General features: G+C 45.0%; 1 protein-coding gene across 6 annotated transcripts in view; it reads right to left on the reverse strand.

The window, feature by feature from the left end:
• Positions 1 to 20,333, reverse strand: part of FRMPD3 (FERM and PDZ domain containing 3) — a 152,040-nt gene that overhangs the window by 12,942 nt on the left and 118,765 nt on the right. For all 6 annotated transcript variants that reach the window (XM_084790925.1, XM_084790922.1, XM_084790923.1 and 3 more), the window contains 2 exons: positions 19,222 to 19,401; positions 7,212 to 7,356 (listed from right to left, as the gene is read on the reverse strand). In XM_084790925.1, the coding sequence (XP_084647051.1) occupies positions 7,212 to 7,356; positions 19,222 to 19,401 (325 nt within the window). The remainder of the gene's footprint in view (positions 1 to 7,211; positions 7,357 to 19,221; positions 19,402 to 20,333) is intronic.

Genomic DNA, 20,333 nt, shown 5'->3' on the forward strand with positions numbered 1-20,333 from the left:
ATGTAGGCCTTGATGTTCTTGACTCAGCCTAACAAGTAGATGTGATTACAGGCCTGTGTTACCGGACCAGGTCAAGTGCTGAAAATGTTATAAAACTAGATGCTTATACAACCCTACGAATATACTAACTATATTTAAAAATGGAGCTGTACCCAGGCATGGTCACACAACATTCAGGAAGCAGAGATGAGCACATCATTGTGAGTTTGAGGTCTACATAGTGAGTTCTAGGTCATCGAAGGGTACATAGTGAGACTCTGTCTCAAAACATATGGATCTGTGAGTTTTAAAAGAAAAAAAAATCATCCGGTCACAGGCTCTGTGGGAGCCGCGGGTTACCTACTGTGCAGACATGGCCAAGTCCAAGAACCACACCACACACAACCAGTCCTGCAAATGGCACAGAAATGGCATCAAGAAACCCGGGTCACAAAGATACGAATCTCTTAAGGGGGTTGACCCCAAGTTCCTGAGGAACATGCGCTTTGCCAAGAAGCACAACAAGAAAGGCCTGAAGAAGATGCAGGCAAACAACGCAAAGGCAATGGGTGTGCGCGCAGAGGCCATTAAAGCTCCTGTGAAGCCTAAGATCATTAAGCCCAAGATGCCAAAGGGCTCCAGCTGCAAACTCAGCAGGCTTGCTTTCATCGCTCATCTCAAGCTTGGGAAGAAGATTCGAAGCTACATGAGCAAGGGTCATAGGCTGTACCAACCACAGCCCAAGGTTCAAACCAAGGCGAAAGCCGCAGCTCCAGCTAAGGCCCAAGCTGCAGCCCCAGCTCAGGCTTCCAGAGGTGCCCAGGCTCCTGTGAAGGCCCCATAGAAAAGGCTTCTGCCTATATGAAGACAGACGGACTGGTATGACACATCTACTTACACACTATTTACAGATGACCAATGTCCTATGCTGTTTTTACAAATAAACCTGAGGCAAGCTCTAAAAAGAAAGAAAAAAAAAAAAAGAAAAATATCGCTTGGAGATTGTATCTGAATAATGCTACTTATAAAAAATAAAACCTCTCTCTGGGCATGGAGGTGCACGCCTGTAATCACAGCACTCAGGGAGGCAGAGGAAGGCAGATCTTTGTGAGTTTGAGGCCAGTCTAGTCTGCAAAGCAAGTCCAGGACAGTCAAGACTGCACAGAGAAGTCTTGCCTCTGGAAAAACCAAACCAAACCAAACCAAACCAAACCTCTCAGCCATGCACAGTGGCACAAGTCTTTTTTAATGCTAGCACCACTTAGAAGTAGAGGTGAGTGGATCTTTTTGAGTTCAAGGATAGCCTGGTTCATATAGTGAGTTCCAGGCTGGCCAGGACTACATAGTGAGATTATGGCTCAAATTCAAAACAACCCAACCCTCTTAAATCTGGGTGTGGTGTCATTCTCCTGTAATTGAAGCACTCTGGAGGCTGAGGCAGGAGCATTGCAAATGCAAGTCTATCCTGGACTATATAGTGATCCTTATGACAACCTGTGCTAAGGGGACTGGAGAGATAGCTCAAGGGTTAAGGGCATTTGTTGCCATTCCAAAGGGCCTGTATCCACACGAAGTGGCTCACAATGGCCTGGAACGCCAGATACAGGGGATCTGACGCCCTCTTCTGGTCTCTATGGGCACCTGTACATGTGAATACATAAATAGATACTCATAAAAAGAAATACACTTCTCTTTTCTTTCTTTACATACTCACTTTTATACCGTATATTTTGATATATTCTTTCCCCTCTCCCAACTCCTCCCAGATCTTCCCCACTTCTTTACCCACCAAGAATTCCTTAAAAATAAAAATAAAGGAAAAAAGTGGTGACTTGGCACACTCTTAAGAAAGGATATTTTGTAGTGGGGCATAGTGGCCCATGCCTGTAATCCAAGCACTCAGGGAAGCAGAGGCACCCAGATTTCTATGAGTTTGAGGCCAGCCTGGTCTACAAAGGGAGCCTAGGACAGCCAAGGCTTCACAGAGAAAGCCTGTCTCTAAAAACAAAACAAACAAACAGAAAGGACTTTTTAAAAAGTACTTCGCATTATGAAAGGACTTTATGTGGTGTACATCACACTATCTTATCAAATTCCTCAGGAGGTATATAGTATATATAGTATTATTACTCCTCATTTTAAAGACAAGTAAACTGAGACTGTTTATGGAACTTGTTCATGTTTACACAGCGAAGATACAGTGGAGAAAGGATTGGAACCAGAGTCTCTCTTCCTTTAGATCACAAACTCTTGAGATTTTCCATAGGCCATGTTATCTACCTATGTACAGATTTGATGTATGGTGTGGGTTCCACTCATGTCTTACTGGCTGCTACAGGAAACTCTAGATGAGTTAGTGTGGGGAGTTAGTTGAGGACGTAACTCTCCAGGCTTCTGAGAGTTAAGGAAATGCTCGAGGGATCACAGAGCCATTAGCTCTTGCTTTATGATGTGTCTCTGCCTGAAGGCATCATCTGCAGTACTGGAAATACACCAGATGATAGTTACCTAGGAGACAACTAAACCATCCAGGTAACCAGGCTGGTAATATGCTGATATCAGAGGAGGCTCCTAGGGATCTATCCAATAAGCAAGTGACAACTCTCCTCTCTCAAATAAAGACTGGAGGTCTAAAGGTGGTTGCCCTCCCTGCAGGAAGAAACATTTCCCCATACTACACTGCCAAGGTCAGGTATTATGACTTCCAGATAAAAGGAGAAAGTGCACTTGGGACATCCTGAGTCTCCTCTAGGCGGGCTAAAAGTACTGATAATGTCAGGTGCATTTGGTTGATGGCTGGGACAGCCTGCCTCTCACATTGTAAATCTATGTGAATTGCTCATCAGCTTTCGCTATGCAGGGGGGTGGAGGTGTCCTACTTTATCCTTTTGTACTCAGTCACTCCCAAGGTCGACTCAAAAATGCTTCCAAAGAACAAGACAGTGAACCGACTAGAATTACACTAAAACATATACATAGATATATACAACATATATATGTATATATGACATGCACATATTTACATTATACATATAGTCAGCACAAGATTGACTCCAGTAACTTTTTAGACTTCTCCCTGGTGTCATGCTCATTGGTCATATTCATGACATAGAAGCCCTGCAAGAACCTTAAGGTTTTTCTGAATAACCAAAAAAGAAAAGAGTACTAGGTTCAGTGTAATTTTCTATGAACCTTGCTGGGTGTTGTTGGGAGGGGGAGTACAGATAGGAGCCCATTTTTGTAGTCTAGGCTGGTCTTGAATGTGTAATTCTACATTAACATCTTGGGTTCATGACCAACCACACTTTGCTTGCTGGGTTATATGCACATGAAAACTGGTGTTGTCTGTATATACATATAAAATAAGAATATTCAGTTCAGCACAGTCAACTGTTTCTAAATATGTTAGAAAATGTAGAGTGAAGCCAGGCATGGTGGGACACACCTGTAATTCCAGAACTCAGGGAGACAGATGCAGGCAAATTGCTCTGAGGTTGATGCCAGCCTGGTCTACAGAGAGAATCCAGGACATCCAGGGCTACACAGAGAAACCCTGTCTCGAAAAACAAAAAGAAAAAAAAAAAAAAACCCCGAAAACCAACCAACCAACTAAATAAACAAAAAGAAAAGAAAAGAAAGAAAAGAGAAGAAAAGAAAAAAGTGTAGAGTGAGTTTCTCTAACTGAGGTCAGGTCCTAAATGGGATCTCCAAAGCCTTATTTTCTTGGGTTACCCAGAAGAGACAGGGAGCTTAGGCCTGAGGAGAGACAGCAGCTCTTTCTTGATCTTTCTTCCACTACTTGTTTATTTAGCGTGTGTGTGTGTGTGTGTGTGTGTGTGTGTGTGTGTGTGTGTACGTGCACATGCTCATGTGCATGTATGCATAAGCACATGAGCACACGATCACGTCTGTCTGTGTCTGTCTGTCTGTCTACATGTGTGTATTCATGTAGGTACACCATGTGCACAGCGGGAGTTGGCTCTGTCCTTACACGACGTGGGTCCTGGGAGTTGAACTCAGATTCAAGCTTGGTGGCATGTTGCCTATCTACTCCCTGAGCCATCTTGCTGGCCCCAACTCTGGATTTCTTGCCACCTCAGTGTGTTTCTGGCTCTCAAATGCAGGTGGTATTATGTAAATGACAAGCTACTTACTGTCTTGGCATCATCCTGGACTTGACTGTCTATTTCCCCACTAGACTATAACTTATGCGAAGGCAATCACCAAAAGAATCATAGCTGTTGTGCTCAGCTGTATTCTCAATGTCTAGTGAAATACTTGCTTTGGTGAATGAAGTACTGTGAGGCGAAGGATTCCTCCCCCTTCCTCCATTTGCCTGTTCTTCTAAGTTTGCAAGACATGCCGGGTGGTGGTGACGCACGCCTTTAATCCCAGCACTCGGGAGGCAAAGGCAAGCGGATCGCTGTGAGTTCGAGGCCAGCCTGGTCTACAAAGTGAGTCCAGGACTGCCAAGGCTACACAGAGAAACCCTGTCTCGAAAAACCAAAAAAAAAAAAAAAAAGTTTGCAAGACATGGTGCTTTTTTCCCTTGTTGCTGGGTTAACAGAATCCTTTTGGCCTGGTAGGCTGGGCTAGTGGGTAGGCAACAGCTCCTGTGAGGCAAAAAAATAGAGCCCTAGCCAGAATTCTTCCTCCTCCTCTCCACAGAGACCCTGGCCTGAGTAGATTGTGCCTTTGGTCTCTGGGGAAAGCCCAGCTGAGGCTATGAGGACACCTCTTCTCTCTCTGTTGCCCTGGGTTTGAGGTAGACTCTGAACTTGCAACCTTTGTGCCTCAACCTTCCAAGAAGCTCGATGATATGCCCGAGCCACCAGGAATAGCTAGATGCTTCTCTGCTATAGGCTGTGCTAACGGACCATGGTGGGCACTAGAACTTTTGTTCTAGAATGAAAGTGAGATCTGAGCTTGGATGGTAAATTCTAAAAGGTCTTCAAGACCAGGAAGAAACTGACAATTCACTGCAACTGGGCCTGACGCCTCTTCCGTGGCACTCTCCACTTCTTAGAGGGCATGAGAAAAGATGTGCTCGTCAACCTGGCGCTTTCCTGAATTTGAGCCAAGCCAGGAGGGTTACCTTACACAGCAAGAGCATTCAGTCAGTGGCCGCTGTCAACCTGGCACTGTTCAGAAGGCCAAGCAACTGCCTCCAAACACCTCACCAGTCTCCGTGGAGGTGATATCAAGCTCAAGTTCATATCCTTCTGGTCAGCCGAGGAAAGAGGAATAGGGGTTTTCTATTTATTTTGCCCATGAGCTGATTGCTTCCATCCTAGGAAGCAGTATAAGCAGCAGTGACAATAGAGTGGTCCATTTGGCTCCTAAATGGAGACAGAGACCCATTTGCTTGTGTGTGTGTGGGGGGGTGGGGGGCATGGGGGGAGGAGTTCTGAGCTCTCTGCCTCTCTGCAGGTGTGCAAGAAGCCTCTCAGGAATTGGAGACTTGGAGATGGGATGTGAAAGTCATGCCTAGTTCCAAGGGGATCCAATAAAGCAGACGTAATTTTGACAAAGCAACAGGCAAGCCACATGGAAGGTGCTCTGCAGGGCTGCAGGAACACATGCACCCCACGTCTTGGCCTTGGTACCACGATCTCTATAGTAAGGGGGGGGGTTCTTTGCAATCAGCATTAGCTAGGGTGCTGATGGCATGGCAGATAATTGCCGCCACAGAGTGGGACTACATAATCATGCCTACTTCCCCCTCAAAATAGACATCCAAATAGATCTCACTGTTCCACCTGGTCCTTTCCTGACTGGCTCCAGGTTCCTCCTCCTGCCTTCTCTTCTGTCTCCCTCCCACTCCTGCTCAGTAAGAGGTACAATTTACTTGGCTGTGGTTAGCCAGAGGAGGACTGCAGGTGACACTGGGAATGCTACCAATGATTTTTTTTTTTCAACAGTTGACTATCTGAAAGTTTGCAAAGCACACCTGCCTCTTTGAGTTCATGATTGGAAGCCATGTAAACAACCATCCCCAGTATCTTCTTGTTCCAGTTCAGCTCCCATCATCTACTATGTGGGCACCCCTTCCTTTGTGACTACCACTCCTTCCTCCAAATCTGCATGGGATGAACCGTCTTTCAATTGAGGTAACAGTGCTATGAGATCAAAAGTCGGGCCTGCTATGTATGTGATTGACTTGTTATGATAAAGAACAATGCTTAGAATGGGCAATACTTAGCTCTCTAGGTGCTGGGTCATCTGCCAGGGGTGTACTTCTACTCTCAGATACCATGATGTCCATCAGGTGCAGTGACTTGACACCAAGAAAGCCTTGAAGGTTTAGTAATACTCAAGGGGCAAGGGCAAGTGGATCAAGGGTCCAGTTTACGACACGGAGGACTCCTGGGTGACACTCCCATTCTGTCTGTGATGTTTAGGCTAAGAAGAGGTACTGTGCATAGGCCAGCTTGAGGTCTAACACAAGACAGATCCAGCTCTCTGTCATCCTCTGAGCAGGAGCTGGGCAGCCTTTTCCTGAGGATCTCCATTTTTACCATTACCAGAACATCTCTAAGAAGAAGCCTTACTAGGTCGAGTATTTGGGAAGCTTTCTGCTTGCAGTCTGCATTTGCTCTTTATAGGCTTCCCCTTCTATTTCTAAGTCTTCTTTTGGGCATGCCCAGTCTCCTCCACTCCCAACCTCCAGTGATGTCAAATTTCAGACACTTCTGTCAATCCCCAATGTGATGCACAAAAAAAGAAGGTCTTATTTCAATTTTCAATCTTACTTCAACAAAGCCAGAACAGGCAGAAATTTCTCCTAGATCACCAAAGCTCTGCCTTCGAGTTAATATAATCCTTTCTGAGAAAAGCTTTTTCTATGTAGCCTTGGCTGGCCTTGAATTCTTTCTGCCTCTTTCTCTGCAGTAGCTGGCATCACAATCATGTGCTAGTACCAGTATATGTTATCATACCTGGCCAACGCAACTCTTTAATTGTCTCTATCATACAATTGCTGTTGTCACTGTACATACATCCATTGACTCAAACACATTGTGTTGTAACAGGCATCCTTTGTGGACCATGTGAATGCTCTATGTGCTTGCCAGAGAGACGTGTTTACAGAGTGTGTGCTAAAGTTCTGGCTGCTCCTAAACAGGCTGGTTACGGTTGGCACAAGCTGAGCAGGAGAGCATTGGAGCCCCTCCCTCCACAACTTTAGAGTCCAGAGGGCTTCAGGCACACCAAAAACCGAGGCTGAGCCCTACCTGCCTTTATCATTGGAGGTGGAAGAGGCTGGCTGGCAGGCCTGGAGAAGACCATCTTTCTGGAATCCAGCAGAAGGCGACAGTACCCCGCAATCAAGCAGGCAAAGTTGGTGGCTTCAGGCCACTCCATCAACAGCACCAGAGGCTGTGGAAGAGATGGTTCAAAACATAAAGACGTGAGAAGGCAAGAGAAAGGCATTTCTGGGAGGACAGTAACAAAGAAAAGACGCCTTGAGCAGTGACAGGAGGTATACATTCCAAACCCTACTTGAGGTCCATGGCCAGGCAGTTTCCTCTGACGTGGATGTTCCTCTGTAGTAAATGCTTCTCTAGGTACCAGCATTAAATAAACCTTTACTCACACATTTAATAAACCACCTTTACTGGAAAAGGCTAAAATTATGTAACATCATGTGACTGCTGTGTGGCTGTATTTGCATTTGTCAGAGCTCAGCAGATGTGTGGGCCAGCTGGGAGAGTGGGGGTGAAGCTGCGAATCTAGGCTAGGCTGAGGGATGGCCTGGAATATCCTTGAATGTAAGTACCTCGGCTGCATGCAGTATCCTTTGCTCCTCTCCATATGCTCCAACAAAATTCAAACGAGCTCCCTGGACACAACACTCCGTAGAATGGATTCCTAACTGTGACTTTAGGGACAAAACTTTTTCTGGTCCAATCCCTGCTTGGACCTTCCTGATTTCCCTTCTATTTTTTGTATTTTCTAAAGTGGCCTGGAAACAGCCACTGATTTTTTCCTTTCTTTCCTTTTTCCTTCCTTCTTTGCTTCCTTCCTTCCTTCCTTCTTTCCTTCCTTCCTTCCTTCGATGCAGAATTCTCAGTCTGGTAAGCCTCGTATTAAATTGCCCAGGCTGACCTCAGACTCTTTAAAATCCTTCTGTCTTCATCTTACAAGTGCTAAAAGTACATGCGTGAGGCACTGTGCCAGCTTATTGATATTTCTTTAAAACAAAACAAAACAAAAATATATATGCTTTGTCTGCCCACCAGAAGAGGGCATCAGATCCTGTTATAGACAGCTGTGAATTGCCAGGTGGTTGCTGGGAATTGAATTCAGGACTCCTGAAAGAGCAGCCAGCGCTCTTAACCTTTGAGTAACCTCTCCAATTCCTTACTGGTGTTTCTTTTTCTTTTTCTTTTGAGGGAGGTTGTTTTGTTTAGTTTTGGTTTAAGAAAGGGTTTCTTTCTTTCTTTCTTTCTTTCTTTCTTTCTTTCTTTCTTTCTTTCTTTCTTTCTTCCTTCCTTTTTCAAGACAGGGTTTCTCTGTGTTATCTTGGCTGTCCTGGACTTGGCTTTGTAGACAAGGCTGGCCTCAAACTCACAGGGATCAATCTGCCTTTGCCTCCTGAGTGCTGGGATTAAAGGCGTGCGCCACCACCCTGCAAGACAGGGTTTCTTTATCCTGACTGTCTTGGAACTTACTATGTAGACCAGGCTGGCCTTGAACTCAGAGATCCGCCTGCCTGTGCCTCTAAGTGCTGGGATCAAAGGTGTGTGCCACCACTGCCCGGCTGTTTATTGGTATTCCTTAAAAGAGCTCCATAGCCTGGAACTAAGGGTGATAGGTTAAACAAGATATGCAGATAATTGTGCTATGAGAATCCTCAGCTCCTATGATGTATTAACTAATGTAGTCCAGGAAATATAAAAGATTTTAGTATTCCAAATTCATTGACCTCAACAATCCATTTTTACAGGAAATCTCGTACCAACAGGGCTCTTGTTATTTCCTTTTGAGTGCTAGAGATAGAATCTGGGATCTGGTGCATTCTGGGCGAGTACTCTACTATCCAACTGGTTTTTTTTTTTTTTGACCCTAATTGTGGCTGTTTTAAAACCCACTTTGGGAAACATTTTCACACTCTGTTGACTGATCCTTTAACTGCTTAACCGTTTCAGAGATGCCCACAGTAAAATAACAGTAATGTTTTAGCATCTCATCTGTCATTTTAGAAATGTCACTTGAGTACATTGGATCAAACTGAAGTAAGCTAATAACTTGTGGAGACTAAGAGGGGAGTCACAGGGTGAGAAGTAGTCATGACCTTGGGGTTACTAGAGGACTTTACAAGGAACTAATGGAAAGTCAGTCAAGGCGTGGCACATGACCATCGTCCTAGTGTTTGGAGGTGAAGGCAGAAAGATCAGTAGTTCAAGGTCACCTTTGAATACCTAGTGCATTTGAGGGTAGCCTGGCCTGCAATAAACCCTGTTTGTATGTTTTTATTGATATATTTTAATTTTCCCCCTTTCTATGCGTATGAATTTTTGCCTACACACATGTCTGTGCACCACATGCTTGCTTGGTGCCCTTGGAGACCAGAAGAGGGCATTGGATCCCCTAGAACAGCATAAAATCATTATGAATGATTTTAAGCTGTCATGTGGGTTCTGAGAATCTACCCTGGGTCCTCTTGAAGAGCAGCTAGAGCTCTTAACTGCTGAGCCTATGTCTCCAGCTGATTTGTATGTATTACTGACACAGGATCATAACTCAAGCTTGTTTCTGAATTGAGATTCTCTTATGCTGGCCTCCTAAATACTTGGAATACAGGCTTCTACCACCATGTCCTACTTTGTGCATTTTTTTTAGTGTTAGAGAATAAATATTTTAGCCTTTACAGGCCACTTTGGGTTTTGTTGAAACAGCACTGCTACCATAGTGTGAAAATAGCCATCCATAATCTATAAGCTAAACAAATGGCTGTGACTGTGTTTTAATAAATATTTATAGAGGCAAGTGGTGGGTTAAATTCAGCTTACAGGGTATGATTTGATCTATTCAACACACCTCTTAACTTTCTAGTTTTTGTTTGTTTGAGACAGTGCTTTGTGACGTAGCTCAGGCTGCCCTGGAAATAATGAGCCATCTCCCTCACGCTTCTCATGAGCCTTGATGCTTTTGTCAACAGTGAATACCTTCCCCTTTTGACAGGCTTCTCATGGCTTCTGTTTCTGTGAGACAGCACTATGTTCTGGTTCTGTGATCTCCAGCCAGTTTTGAATTGGTTTCCTTATTTTTTTTATTTATGTTTATGTGTCTGCGTGTTAGCATTCTTCCATGTGTCTGAGGAAGCCACAAAAGGTGTCAGATCTCCTGGAGCTGGAGTTACAGATGGCTGTGGACTATCTGATGAGAGTACTGGGAAATGAACTCAGGTCCTCTAGAAGAGCATCAAGTTCCCTTAACCACCAAGGCGTCTTTCCAATCCTGTCTATACTGCTCTTTGCCTGGCTTTTCCTGTGCAGCTTTGTACCTTATGTAGGCTCCAGGCTTCATCTATAACCCTTGATTCTTCCCCATGGTGGATTATCTTTTACTATTGTATTGAGATTCCTGAATCAGTGTTTCATTTTATTTCTCCCTGAGCTCCCTTCTTTTCTCAAAGCACTTATAGTTTCATGAGTCAAATACCTTTTTTTAGGGGGCGGGCAGTGGTGGTGCATGCCTGTAATTCCAGCACTTGGGAGGCAGATACAAGAGGATCTCTGTGAGTTCAAGGCCATCCTGGTCTATAGAGAGAGTTCCGGGACAGCCAAAGCTGCACAGAGAAACCCTGACTCTCTCTCTCTCTCTCTCTCTCTCTCTCTCTCTCTCTCTCTCTCTCTCTCTCTCTCTCTCTTTTGAGACAAGAGCTCATCCTATAGTCCAGGTTTCACTGACCTGTGTAGTCGATAATGGTCCCAATCTTTAGCAATCCTCTGGCCCCAGCCTCCAGAGTGCCACCAAACCCAGCTTGATTCATTAGTGCTTGAATATCCAGTTCCAATGCATGTCATAGTAAGGCATTTGGACTGTCACTGAAGGAACAACCTAATGACTAATGATTCATCCCATACATTCATGAAATACCACAGAAGGGAAAAAGGAACAGTCTATACACATTGAGGAGCACTGACTCTTTTTTCCAGTAGGAGAGGAGCCATGGATTAAATGTTATCTGGTCACAATTAGGAAGGGACATTGCTGATGTCTGTATTTCCATTTAATGAAAACATCTCAGTCACAACAGAATGGTTGGCCTTACATAAGGCAAATAGACAAAAGGGTAGAATGGGGCAGGGGAATCAGATATACTTTCTACCCTCACCCTGTCACTGTAGCAGAAAGATACAGAGAGGTTGGGATGTTGACAGCCACTGCCATCATACTATGAGGACATAAGATTCACTAGCTTTGCCTCAGGGCATTCATGAATCTCATGACCATTTACACTGCTATAGCTTTATTTTAGGACCCCACTGACTGCTCCATACTTCTCAAGATATGTACTGATGCTGAGATATGGGGCAGGGGCGGGGACTTTCAGCCTGTGGGTCCTTGTGTCTGTGGTCTCAAGTTGTTTCATCTGTAGGTATGTTTTATCATACAAACTGTGACATCTCATAATCAGGAAGGGGTTGGGGCACTGTAACTTAAGGACCTCCAGTAGCTCCCTCATTGGCTTTTCTGCCCCCAGTGTCTTCCTATTTCACTGCCCTATTGTTACCCAAGGGATTTTTCGAACTGCACAACTCTAATTGTAACTTAACACTGTCAATGGTGATGAAAGCCAAACTGCCTTACAACAGCTTACAAGGCTCTTCAGGATCTGGACCCACATCTTCCTACACATGGATCCTATATCTTCCCACTATGTGGATCCTACATCTTCAACCACACGTGCCCTGTTTGGCTTATGCTGTCTTTCCATTATCACTGTCTTTCACCTTATGTTTAACCAATGGCATATAATTTAGTTTGCCAAGCTCCAGCTAGTTAAAATGTTTCTGTGTTCTGCCAGCACAACCCAGCAAGCTGTGACACCTTGATGAGCCACCTCCTGAAGAGAAAGATCAGCAAGTTACAGTCACAGCCACTCATGCCAGAATAGAACCACCGGGTCCCTGCCTTTGTGGAGCTTACAATGTAACTGGCAATAATTCATATACCAAATAATCTCAGAAATAAATATGGCCACACAGTGTGATAAGAGCTATGAAGGGAAATTACAGAGCTACCAGAACACAGACTGTCATAGAGCAATGTGTGGGTAGGCATGTGACATTTGGTTTCAGAAGCTAGAAGAAGCTCCTTTGAGGAAATGGCATCAGCTGACAAATAGAAAATAGGACTATTTGCCCAATGCTCAGGCTGAGTGGCTGATTGATGCATGGGCAGATTGATGGGCTGGCTGGCCCTTGTCGACACACTGGCTGCAGTGGCAGACAGTCTTACGTTTTGACTGTTTAGCTACCTGCCTGGTGAGTTGGCTGGCAATGGACAGAATTACTGACTGGAGTGTGACTGTCTGGCTTATCCCCAGGTAGTCCAGTAACATCAATAAAATAGCAAGAGGGCCAAATCTTGTGCTCTAAGGCCAAGCACTTCGGCAGGTGGCTCAGGACAGCACTGTCCATCACGTTAGTAGTTTTTCTTCCAGGTAGCCAACTGGGACTCAACATGGGCTAAACGTAGCATGTAAAAGGAGCATAGGCTTTTGCTAACAGGGGTAAAAATAGAATTAAGGGAAGGAGAGGTCAGATAGGTTTCTTAGAAAAGTTCAAAACCAACCATTTACCTTAAATAGGATTTTAATGATCATGATGCCTCATGGAACACTTGCCCATACAGAAAACACTAGAGCAATGAAGCTCAATCAGGAGAATGGGAGACATTCTGGGCCACAAGGGATCCCATGGGACATTCCTTAGATGGCTTCCTTTTTGACCTTATGTGCTTCTATAGTAATGGAGTATGGTAATGGCCCAGTGGTGTCTGTTTCAGTCTGTTGTCTCTTCGAGCACAATATGTGAACACTACCTCATGCTCTCTCTAGTATGAACGAGTAAGCTGAGTGAGAACTGAAACTAAATAGATCCAGGCCATCTTCAAGTGGAAAATGAGATAAAGAGAATGGAGTTGAAGACCTGAACCATCCAAGAGAAGCTACAGCAGGGATTAATTTGACATGCTCCAGCTGTATCTCCTTCCTGGGGTGCCCTGGCACAGGGTTGGCTCACATCAGCATCTCTGACAAGAGGAAAAGGATGGGAAATCAAGGCCTGGAGAGGCAAGGGTACCAGATGGGGGTCCATGTCTGGTCCCTCAAGGGGGCCAGTCCATTGGAATTATTTCCTCCATAACAGTAGGGAAGGCTAATTGGGCTTAGCCAGACAGCTTTTTGGGGGGGCTGGGGGGGGTAGGCAAAATATCCCTTTAAAGCAATGGTTCTCAAGCTTTTGGCTGTACAGCAGTATCACCCAGTCCATAAAGACGTAGCTGTACTTGCATCCACTCCTTGAAATGCTGATTTAAATGGTATGGGAGGAACAGCAGGAGTAGCCAGTGATTTGAAATCTTTACACGTGAGTCAGGTGTTTGGGAGAAGGGCATGCCTGTGACCCCATCATTTGGGATGGCGAAAGAAGGAGGATCAGAAATTCAAGGACATCCTTTGAGGCCAGTGTGCATTACTGTAAAAAACCTGTTTCAAACAAATAAAGTCTTTGGAAATGATTCTTATGGTTAGTCATGGTTGAAAAGAACTCCCTCCAGTCTGTGTTAGCAGACCCTCCCAAAATAGTCTCAGGCCAGAGGGGGCTATCTAAGGAGGCAATGGGACAAGTTTGATCTCTAACTTACATATCCTCTGCTAAGGAAAGTCAGGCAGCTGAAACGGAAGGTTCCATGTGTATGGCTGTACTGATCTTGTAACCTCCTGACCTTAAACTCCCTGCATTCTGGCTACCCACGCGCTGGGATTCTAGGCAGTCATCATCATGCACAACTTCGACCAGTTCTTTCAAGCTCTAATCAGTGCGTTTGTTTAGTTCTGTGGTGTCTATACTCCAACCAAGCTATTAGTATGATGTTGCCATTCATCTTTCATGCTCACGTTGAAATGGATTCAATGTTGCTGTGCCTGTTTCTTAGAGTGCAGATTAGTAACCCACACAGCAGACATCACTGATGGTTTTTTTTTTTTGTTTTTTTTGGTAACAAAAGTTGGCTGCAAACAGCATGCTTATCAACCCAATACCATCTTTATTATAGCAGATGAAAGGTGAGCATGTAGCTCAGGTAGTAGAATACATACACAGTTTGCCTACCCTATACAAAACCCTGGGTGTGGTGGCATCTAAACTGTGCACGATGACACACATCTGTAATCACAGCACGTGGGAAGTAGAGACAAGAAAATCATGGCTTCATGGGCTTCTTGTTATCTCAGCTACATAACAAGTTTAAAGCCAGCCTGAGATCCATGAGACCCTGTCTCCAAAGTAAAATAAAGGAAGAAAAGTAAGGGAAAAATGTAATATATGAGTGCTTGCTATTTAAAAAATTTCATGGCATTCATTTCTTATTGTCACTATAGCATATGACTGCAAATTTAGTGTCCTAATGTACATTTATTTCTTTACAGTCTTGGGTGTCAGAGATCTGATACACATGTTACTGGGTTAAAAAATCAACTGCAAGACTTTCTGTGTCACTTTTGGTGCTCTAGAGTTGAGTCTATTTCCTTGCCTTCCCTGGTCCTGGAAGTCACCTACAGTGCTTGGTCCTTAGTCCAGCAAGGGTGAGCTGAGTCCTCTCATCACATCTCTCTAATTTCCTCCCCAGATTCTCTTTCGCAGAGATGACTCTATTGACTGCAAAAGCTCCACTTGACTAAGTCATGCTCATCTCCCTATTCTAAGGGGAGTTGATTAGCAATCTTAACTGCACCTGCACCTTTTATTCCATTGTGTCAAGGCACAGTCGCAGGCTCTGGGCACTAAGGGATAGACACACTTACGAGGGGATGATTCTATCAAGTGTACATGGCAAATCCTATTACAACCCATAACAATGATGACACTGAGCGGGTAACTTTCCCGAAGTTTTCTTCTGCATTCTGTTAGTTGTTTCTTTCTTTTTTTCCTTCTTTCTTTCTCTGTGTAGCCTTGGCTGTCCTGGCCTGGCTTTGTAGACCAGGCTGGCCTTGAACTCACAGAGATCTGCCTGCCTCTGCCTCCTGAATTCTGGGATTACAGGCGTGCGCCACCATGCCTGTTAGTTGTTCTTTTAATTTTTTAAAAATTTATTATGATTCATTCAGATTACATCCTATTTGTTATCCCCTTGCTTCTATCTTCTTGTTCCTACCCTCCCTCCCTCTTCCACTCTATTCCTCTCCCTTAGACCTCTGACAGAAGGGGACCTCTTCCCTCACTAGGTATACCTGAACTCAGCTACCCCTTGAGCACTCATATCATTTACCTGGCCATTGGTCACAGCTTACTCCTAAACTGCAACTTTTTTTTTTTTTTTTGCGGGGGGCAACCTTTTACTGCCATTTACTCACCAGTACAACCTTCTATTTAGTGTATCGCACCATCTACTCATGATCTGCTGGAGTTCTTTACACTGAACGCTGTTCTTTCATGCACATTGGATATGTCAGTTGGCAATAGGAGTGGGAATAAGAAAACAGATGGATTTTGGGCAACACAGGAGGGGGCTACCCATGCCCATCACACATTTCACATCTGCTCCTTGGCCTCACGGTTATCTCGCTTCTGCCCATCTTCCATGCTGGTCCAAATCAGCTTTCATTCGGCTACACCTCTGCTCAGGGACCTACAGTGCATTCCTACTAATCAGCCACATTGCATCAGAATTCCTCAAACTGGCCCCGAGGCTTTTAAGGGACTTGTTCTGCCTGCCCCTAATCTCTCCAATCTCTTCTCTCCTTATTTTCCTTTCCAGCCAAGCAACTATGCTTATCGACCTGCGCATATGGCTTGCTTATTTCCGTGCTTGCTCCTTGCCTTTGAACACATTCCACTTCTCTCTGCTAATTCATGCCTATCACGTCAAGATCTAACTTAAAACACCCTCTCGAGGAAGCTGGTTCTGGTTAACTCCTTCTTGTTCTTTTCATTCCCTTTTCCATACTACATTTATCTATGGCATTTACTTCATACTGGTTTTTTTTTTTAAGAAAGAGATTTATTTTAGTTTTGCATTTGGGCATGCGCGCGCATGTATGTGTGCGTGTCTTCCCTGAGAGGGTGAACCTCATGTGATTCCAGAGGGTGTGTGTGTGTGTGTGTGTGTGTGTGTGTGTGTGTGTGTGTGTGTGTGTGTCTTCCCTGAGAGGGTGAACCTCATGTGATTCCAGAGGGGTGTGTGTGTGTGTGTGTGTGTGTGTGTCTTCCCTGAGAGGGTGAACCTCATGTGATTCCGGAGTTACGTAGGTTCTGGTGCTGTGTCTAGGTGGGTCATGTGTCCTTGTGATTCTAGCCACCCTGTAAGAACGTAGTTTCTCTGAAATGTTCATTCATGCTCATGGCTATGGGTGGATCTCTTCTACAAATAAACAGATGGCTCCTCACTTAAGAGATACATTCTGACCCCGGCTTGGCCTCTTTCCTGCCAGACCTCTGGTCGTATAGGTAGGTCTTCGAATTAGTTGTATTACAAAATCATTTGGAGAAAATGAAAAATTAAATACACCCCAAAGCCCAAGAAAATCATCAGTTTTCACTGAGCAGTGGTGAAGACACACCTTTAATCCCACTACTTCAGAAGCAGAGAGGCAGGTGGAGCTCTGTGAGTTCAAGGCTAGCCTGGTCTACCAAGCAAGCTCCAAGGCAGTCAGGATTGCTATACAGAGAAACTGTCTCCAAAACAAAACAAAACCAAAAACTCATCAGTTTTCATAGTAGGGTCCAGGTGTCTTGATTTTTTTAAAAACCTCTTGTGGGATTTCTATTGTGCTACTGATGTGGAAAATTTGCTCATGGAAATATTGAAGGCTGAAAAAATAAAGTTGAAGGCTGTTTCTCTGTTTTAAACCTTGTCTATTTCTCCACAAGCCACACTTCCTCTGCATGCCCCGTCTTTCCTCCTCTTTCCTTACCAGTTTATCTGGCTTTTTGCCCAACAACATCTGAGGAGAGTGGGAACCCAATGGTTGGGAAAGTGGTCACAAGCCAATTAAACTTCAACACCAGGCAGGTGCCCCAGACAATGAGAACCCTGCGACTCACAGGTGGAAAAATGAATATATTAAAGCATCCTGGGTTTTACAAAGACAAAACCAAATAATTGGTTCTTTTTTTTTGAAACAGCAAACACCCCACCTCTTAATCTGCTAACAACATGTACTCCTGGGAAATCCTTTAAGATCGGAAAGCTGTACCTCCTCCTGGGTGTCTGTGCCAGCTGGCAGGCAGGCCTGCCCCTGGCCCACACTGGTCACGGTTACTGTATTCAAACAGGAGTGCTGTGGAGGCGGTGGCTGACCATTGCTGCCAGCCTTGCACAGGCAGACAGCTTCTTGCTATTCTGAAGGTGTTGATCTATGGGGAAGGTTCTGGGGTTCTAAGAGCTGGGCTCTGTGGGGTTCTAGGAGAGCTGGGCTCTGGGGCATGAAATGGGAAGTTGGTTCCCATTGTTCCTCCTCTCCCCACATCTCTGAATCCATGCTCAGACACTCCTCTTTCATATCTCAAAGTGGGTGCTCCCGGACCAATACCCATGTGGGATGGGCAGAGGTAGGTTAAGGCATTTCTTTCTGTAAACCCTGAGGCAGACAGGCAGGTACCTACAGTGGTCAGATCCTCTAAGGATATTCCAGTTATCTAGAAGTTCCACGTGAGTATGATTTCCTTTCTTTCTTTCTTTTTTTCAGTGTTAGGGATGGGATAGGAAGGCTAGCATGGGCTAGCCTTGCCCATGCTAGTCAATTGCTCCATTATTGAGCTTCCTCACCAGCTGTAAGCACTTTCCCCCAAGAGCTGGGAAGCTGGCTTTAGTTAGCAAAGTGCATGCATCCACCCCTAGCATCCATGGAAACAATGTGCAGTAGCAATGCATCTGCGACCCAAGTGCTGGGAAGGCAAAGACAGAAGGCCTTGCTGGCCAGACAGTCTAGCTTGATTCAGTAAGGATCCTATCTCAAAAAGCAAGTAGTGAGCAACTGAGGGAGACACCTCTGGATTCCACTTGCATGTGCACACACACCTGTACACAGTGAATGCACACAAACATTTTGAGACAGGAACTCCCTCCCTATGTAGCCAGCATTCTCTGGACAGGGTGGCTGACCTCCTTTAATCTTTCTGTGGGCCTACGAAGTGGCTATGGATACAGACAGGTATGCAACACCATACCCAGCTATATAAATTGCATTTTCTTTTTATTCAAAACATGAGCTAGCTATGTCATGTAGGCTGGACATGGAATCACTATGGAGGCAGTAATGCTCCTGCTTCAGCCTTCTGAATACTGGGATCACAAGCACAAGACGCAATAATCTCCATAAATTCAAATGCCTCTGTTGTTGTGACAAGAATAATTGTGAAATGATGGCTTGGGAAGCACCCAGTGCTCGCTCCAGTTCTCTGTGGAGTACTGACTCAGGTTGTACTGACACTTTATAGCCTTACATAGTGCTGTATGGTAGTTCAAATTGGAGTGGTCCCCATAGGCTCATATATTTGACTACTTGGTCATCTCTAGTTGATAGAGCTGTTTGGGAAAGATTAGAAGGTATAGCCTTCTTGGAGAAAATGTGTCACGAAGGGTAGATTTTTGAAGTTTCAAAAGCCCACACCATTCCCGCTTAGCTCTCTATTCCTTGGACTTGTGCCTGAAGATGTGAGTGCTTAGCTACTGCGCCAGAGCTATGCCAGCCTTGCTGCTGCCATGTTCCCTGCCATGATGGTCATGGACTCTAACCCTCTAAAACTGCAAAGCCAAAATAAATGCATTCTTTTCTAAGTTGTATTCATCAGGGTATCTTAATCACAGCAATAGAACAGTAACTAAGACATGCAGACTGTCCTCTAAGGTGGTCTAAAAGTCCTAGAAGATGGAGAAGGGAAGAGGAAGACAAAGAATTCTAGGGACGAGGCACCCCAGAATCACTGAGCCTCAGTTCATTTGCTCCAACTCTCTTTCCTTGTCCCTCAAGGGCGTTCCTGGAGAGAAGCAGCACTGCAAAGCAGGGCTTACCTTGGCATCCATGATGCTGGTCTCCACTCGAGCCACGCCCTGATTCTCCCGGAACAGCTGGATCTTGCTGATCTTGCTGAACTCGGACAGCACAGTGGTGAGGTTGGTTTTGAGGTCAATAACATGGCTGATGCCGTGACGGGGTCCAACTAGGAGAGTGGTGGCTGACTGCTTCTCGTCCTAGTGCCCAAGGGTGCCAGGCAGACAACATTCACAGATAGAAGTGGAGAGAAGGTCCAGGCAGAAGAGGCAATGAGAAAGAGAAAGCGTGTATTATGTTGGTTCTTCTGGGGTGTGTGAAGAATCAGGGAAGGGAGGAGAAATATCTGAGGCTCAGTGCCAGGGTTAAAATGGCAACCTTGAGGGGGAAATGGTCTAGGACCTCCCTGGTACAGGATCCTAGATCCTCGGCCTAATCAAACCTTAGCTACAGCAATAAGTTAAGTGAGCAGCAGCAGGGTTGGTTTTAACAAAACTGTGATGTAGGTGAAGAAGAATGTTTTTTTTTTTTCTGGTACCTTTGGAGAACTTTCCCTCATCAAGCCCGTAGGTACTTTCCATAGTTGCTGCAAAAGCCATGGAAAGCTCCTACTCAGTCCTTTTGCCTGACTATGCAGCATTATGTCTGGCTTTTACATGCCCCAACTGCCCCCCCCCCCACCTTTCACCTCTCACCCAATGCCAAAGCCAAAGTGGAAAAACAGCTTTGCCTAAGGCATCCATGGTTGTTTCATGAAGGGCCCCCTAGATTTATACTTTAGTAGTGAATCAGAAGCCTTGATTCAAAGGAATGACTAGTAGGCATTTGTGCAATGGTAGGATGGTGGAAGAGAGATTTGAGGGTATGTGTGCATGAAGGGAGGGGCCAGGGGCCTTTCAGTGTTCTACAAATCCCAGTGTACAAATGGCTACTTGTAGGTCTGACTGACTGGATTCCCTTAAATGTTGCTGACAAACTGCTTGAAGCCTTCTGCTGGCCCACTCCCTGCTATTAGCATCACCCCGGGAACCTCTTATGTCTGCCTACAGGCACTTTGATAAGCAGATTTTCTCCAGTGTGCCATGCTAGCTCGACAGCGTGTTCCACAGAGCATGACAAGCACCTGGAGCCA

This window comes from Acomys minous, assembly GCF_964271855.1.
Source record: "Acomys minous genome assembly, chromosome: 7".
Taxonomy (NCBI): Eukaryota; Metazoa; Chordata; class Mammalia; order Rodentia; family Muridae; genus Acomys; species Acomys minous.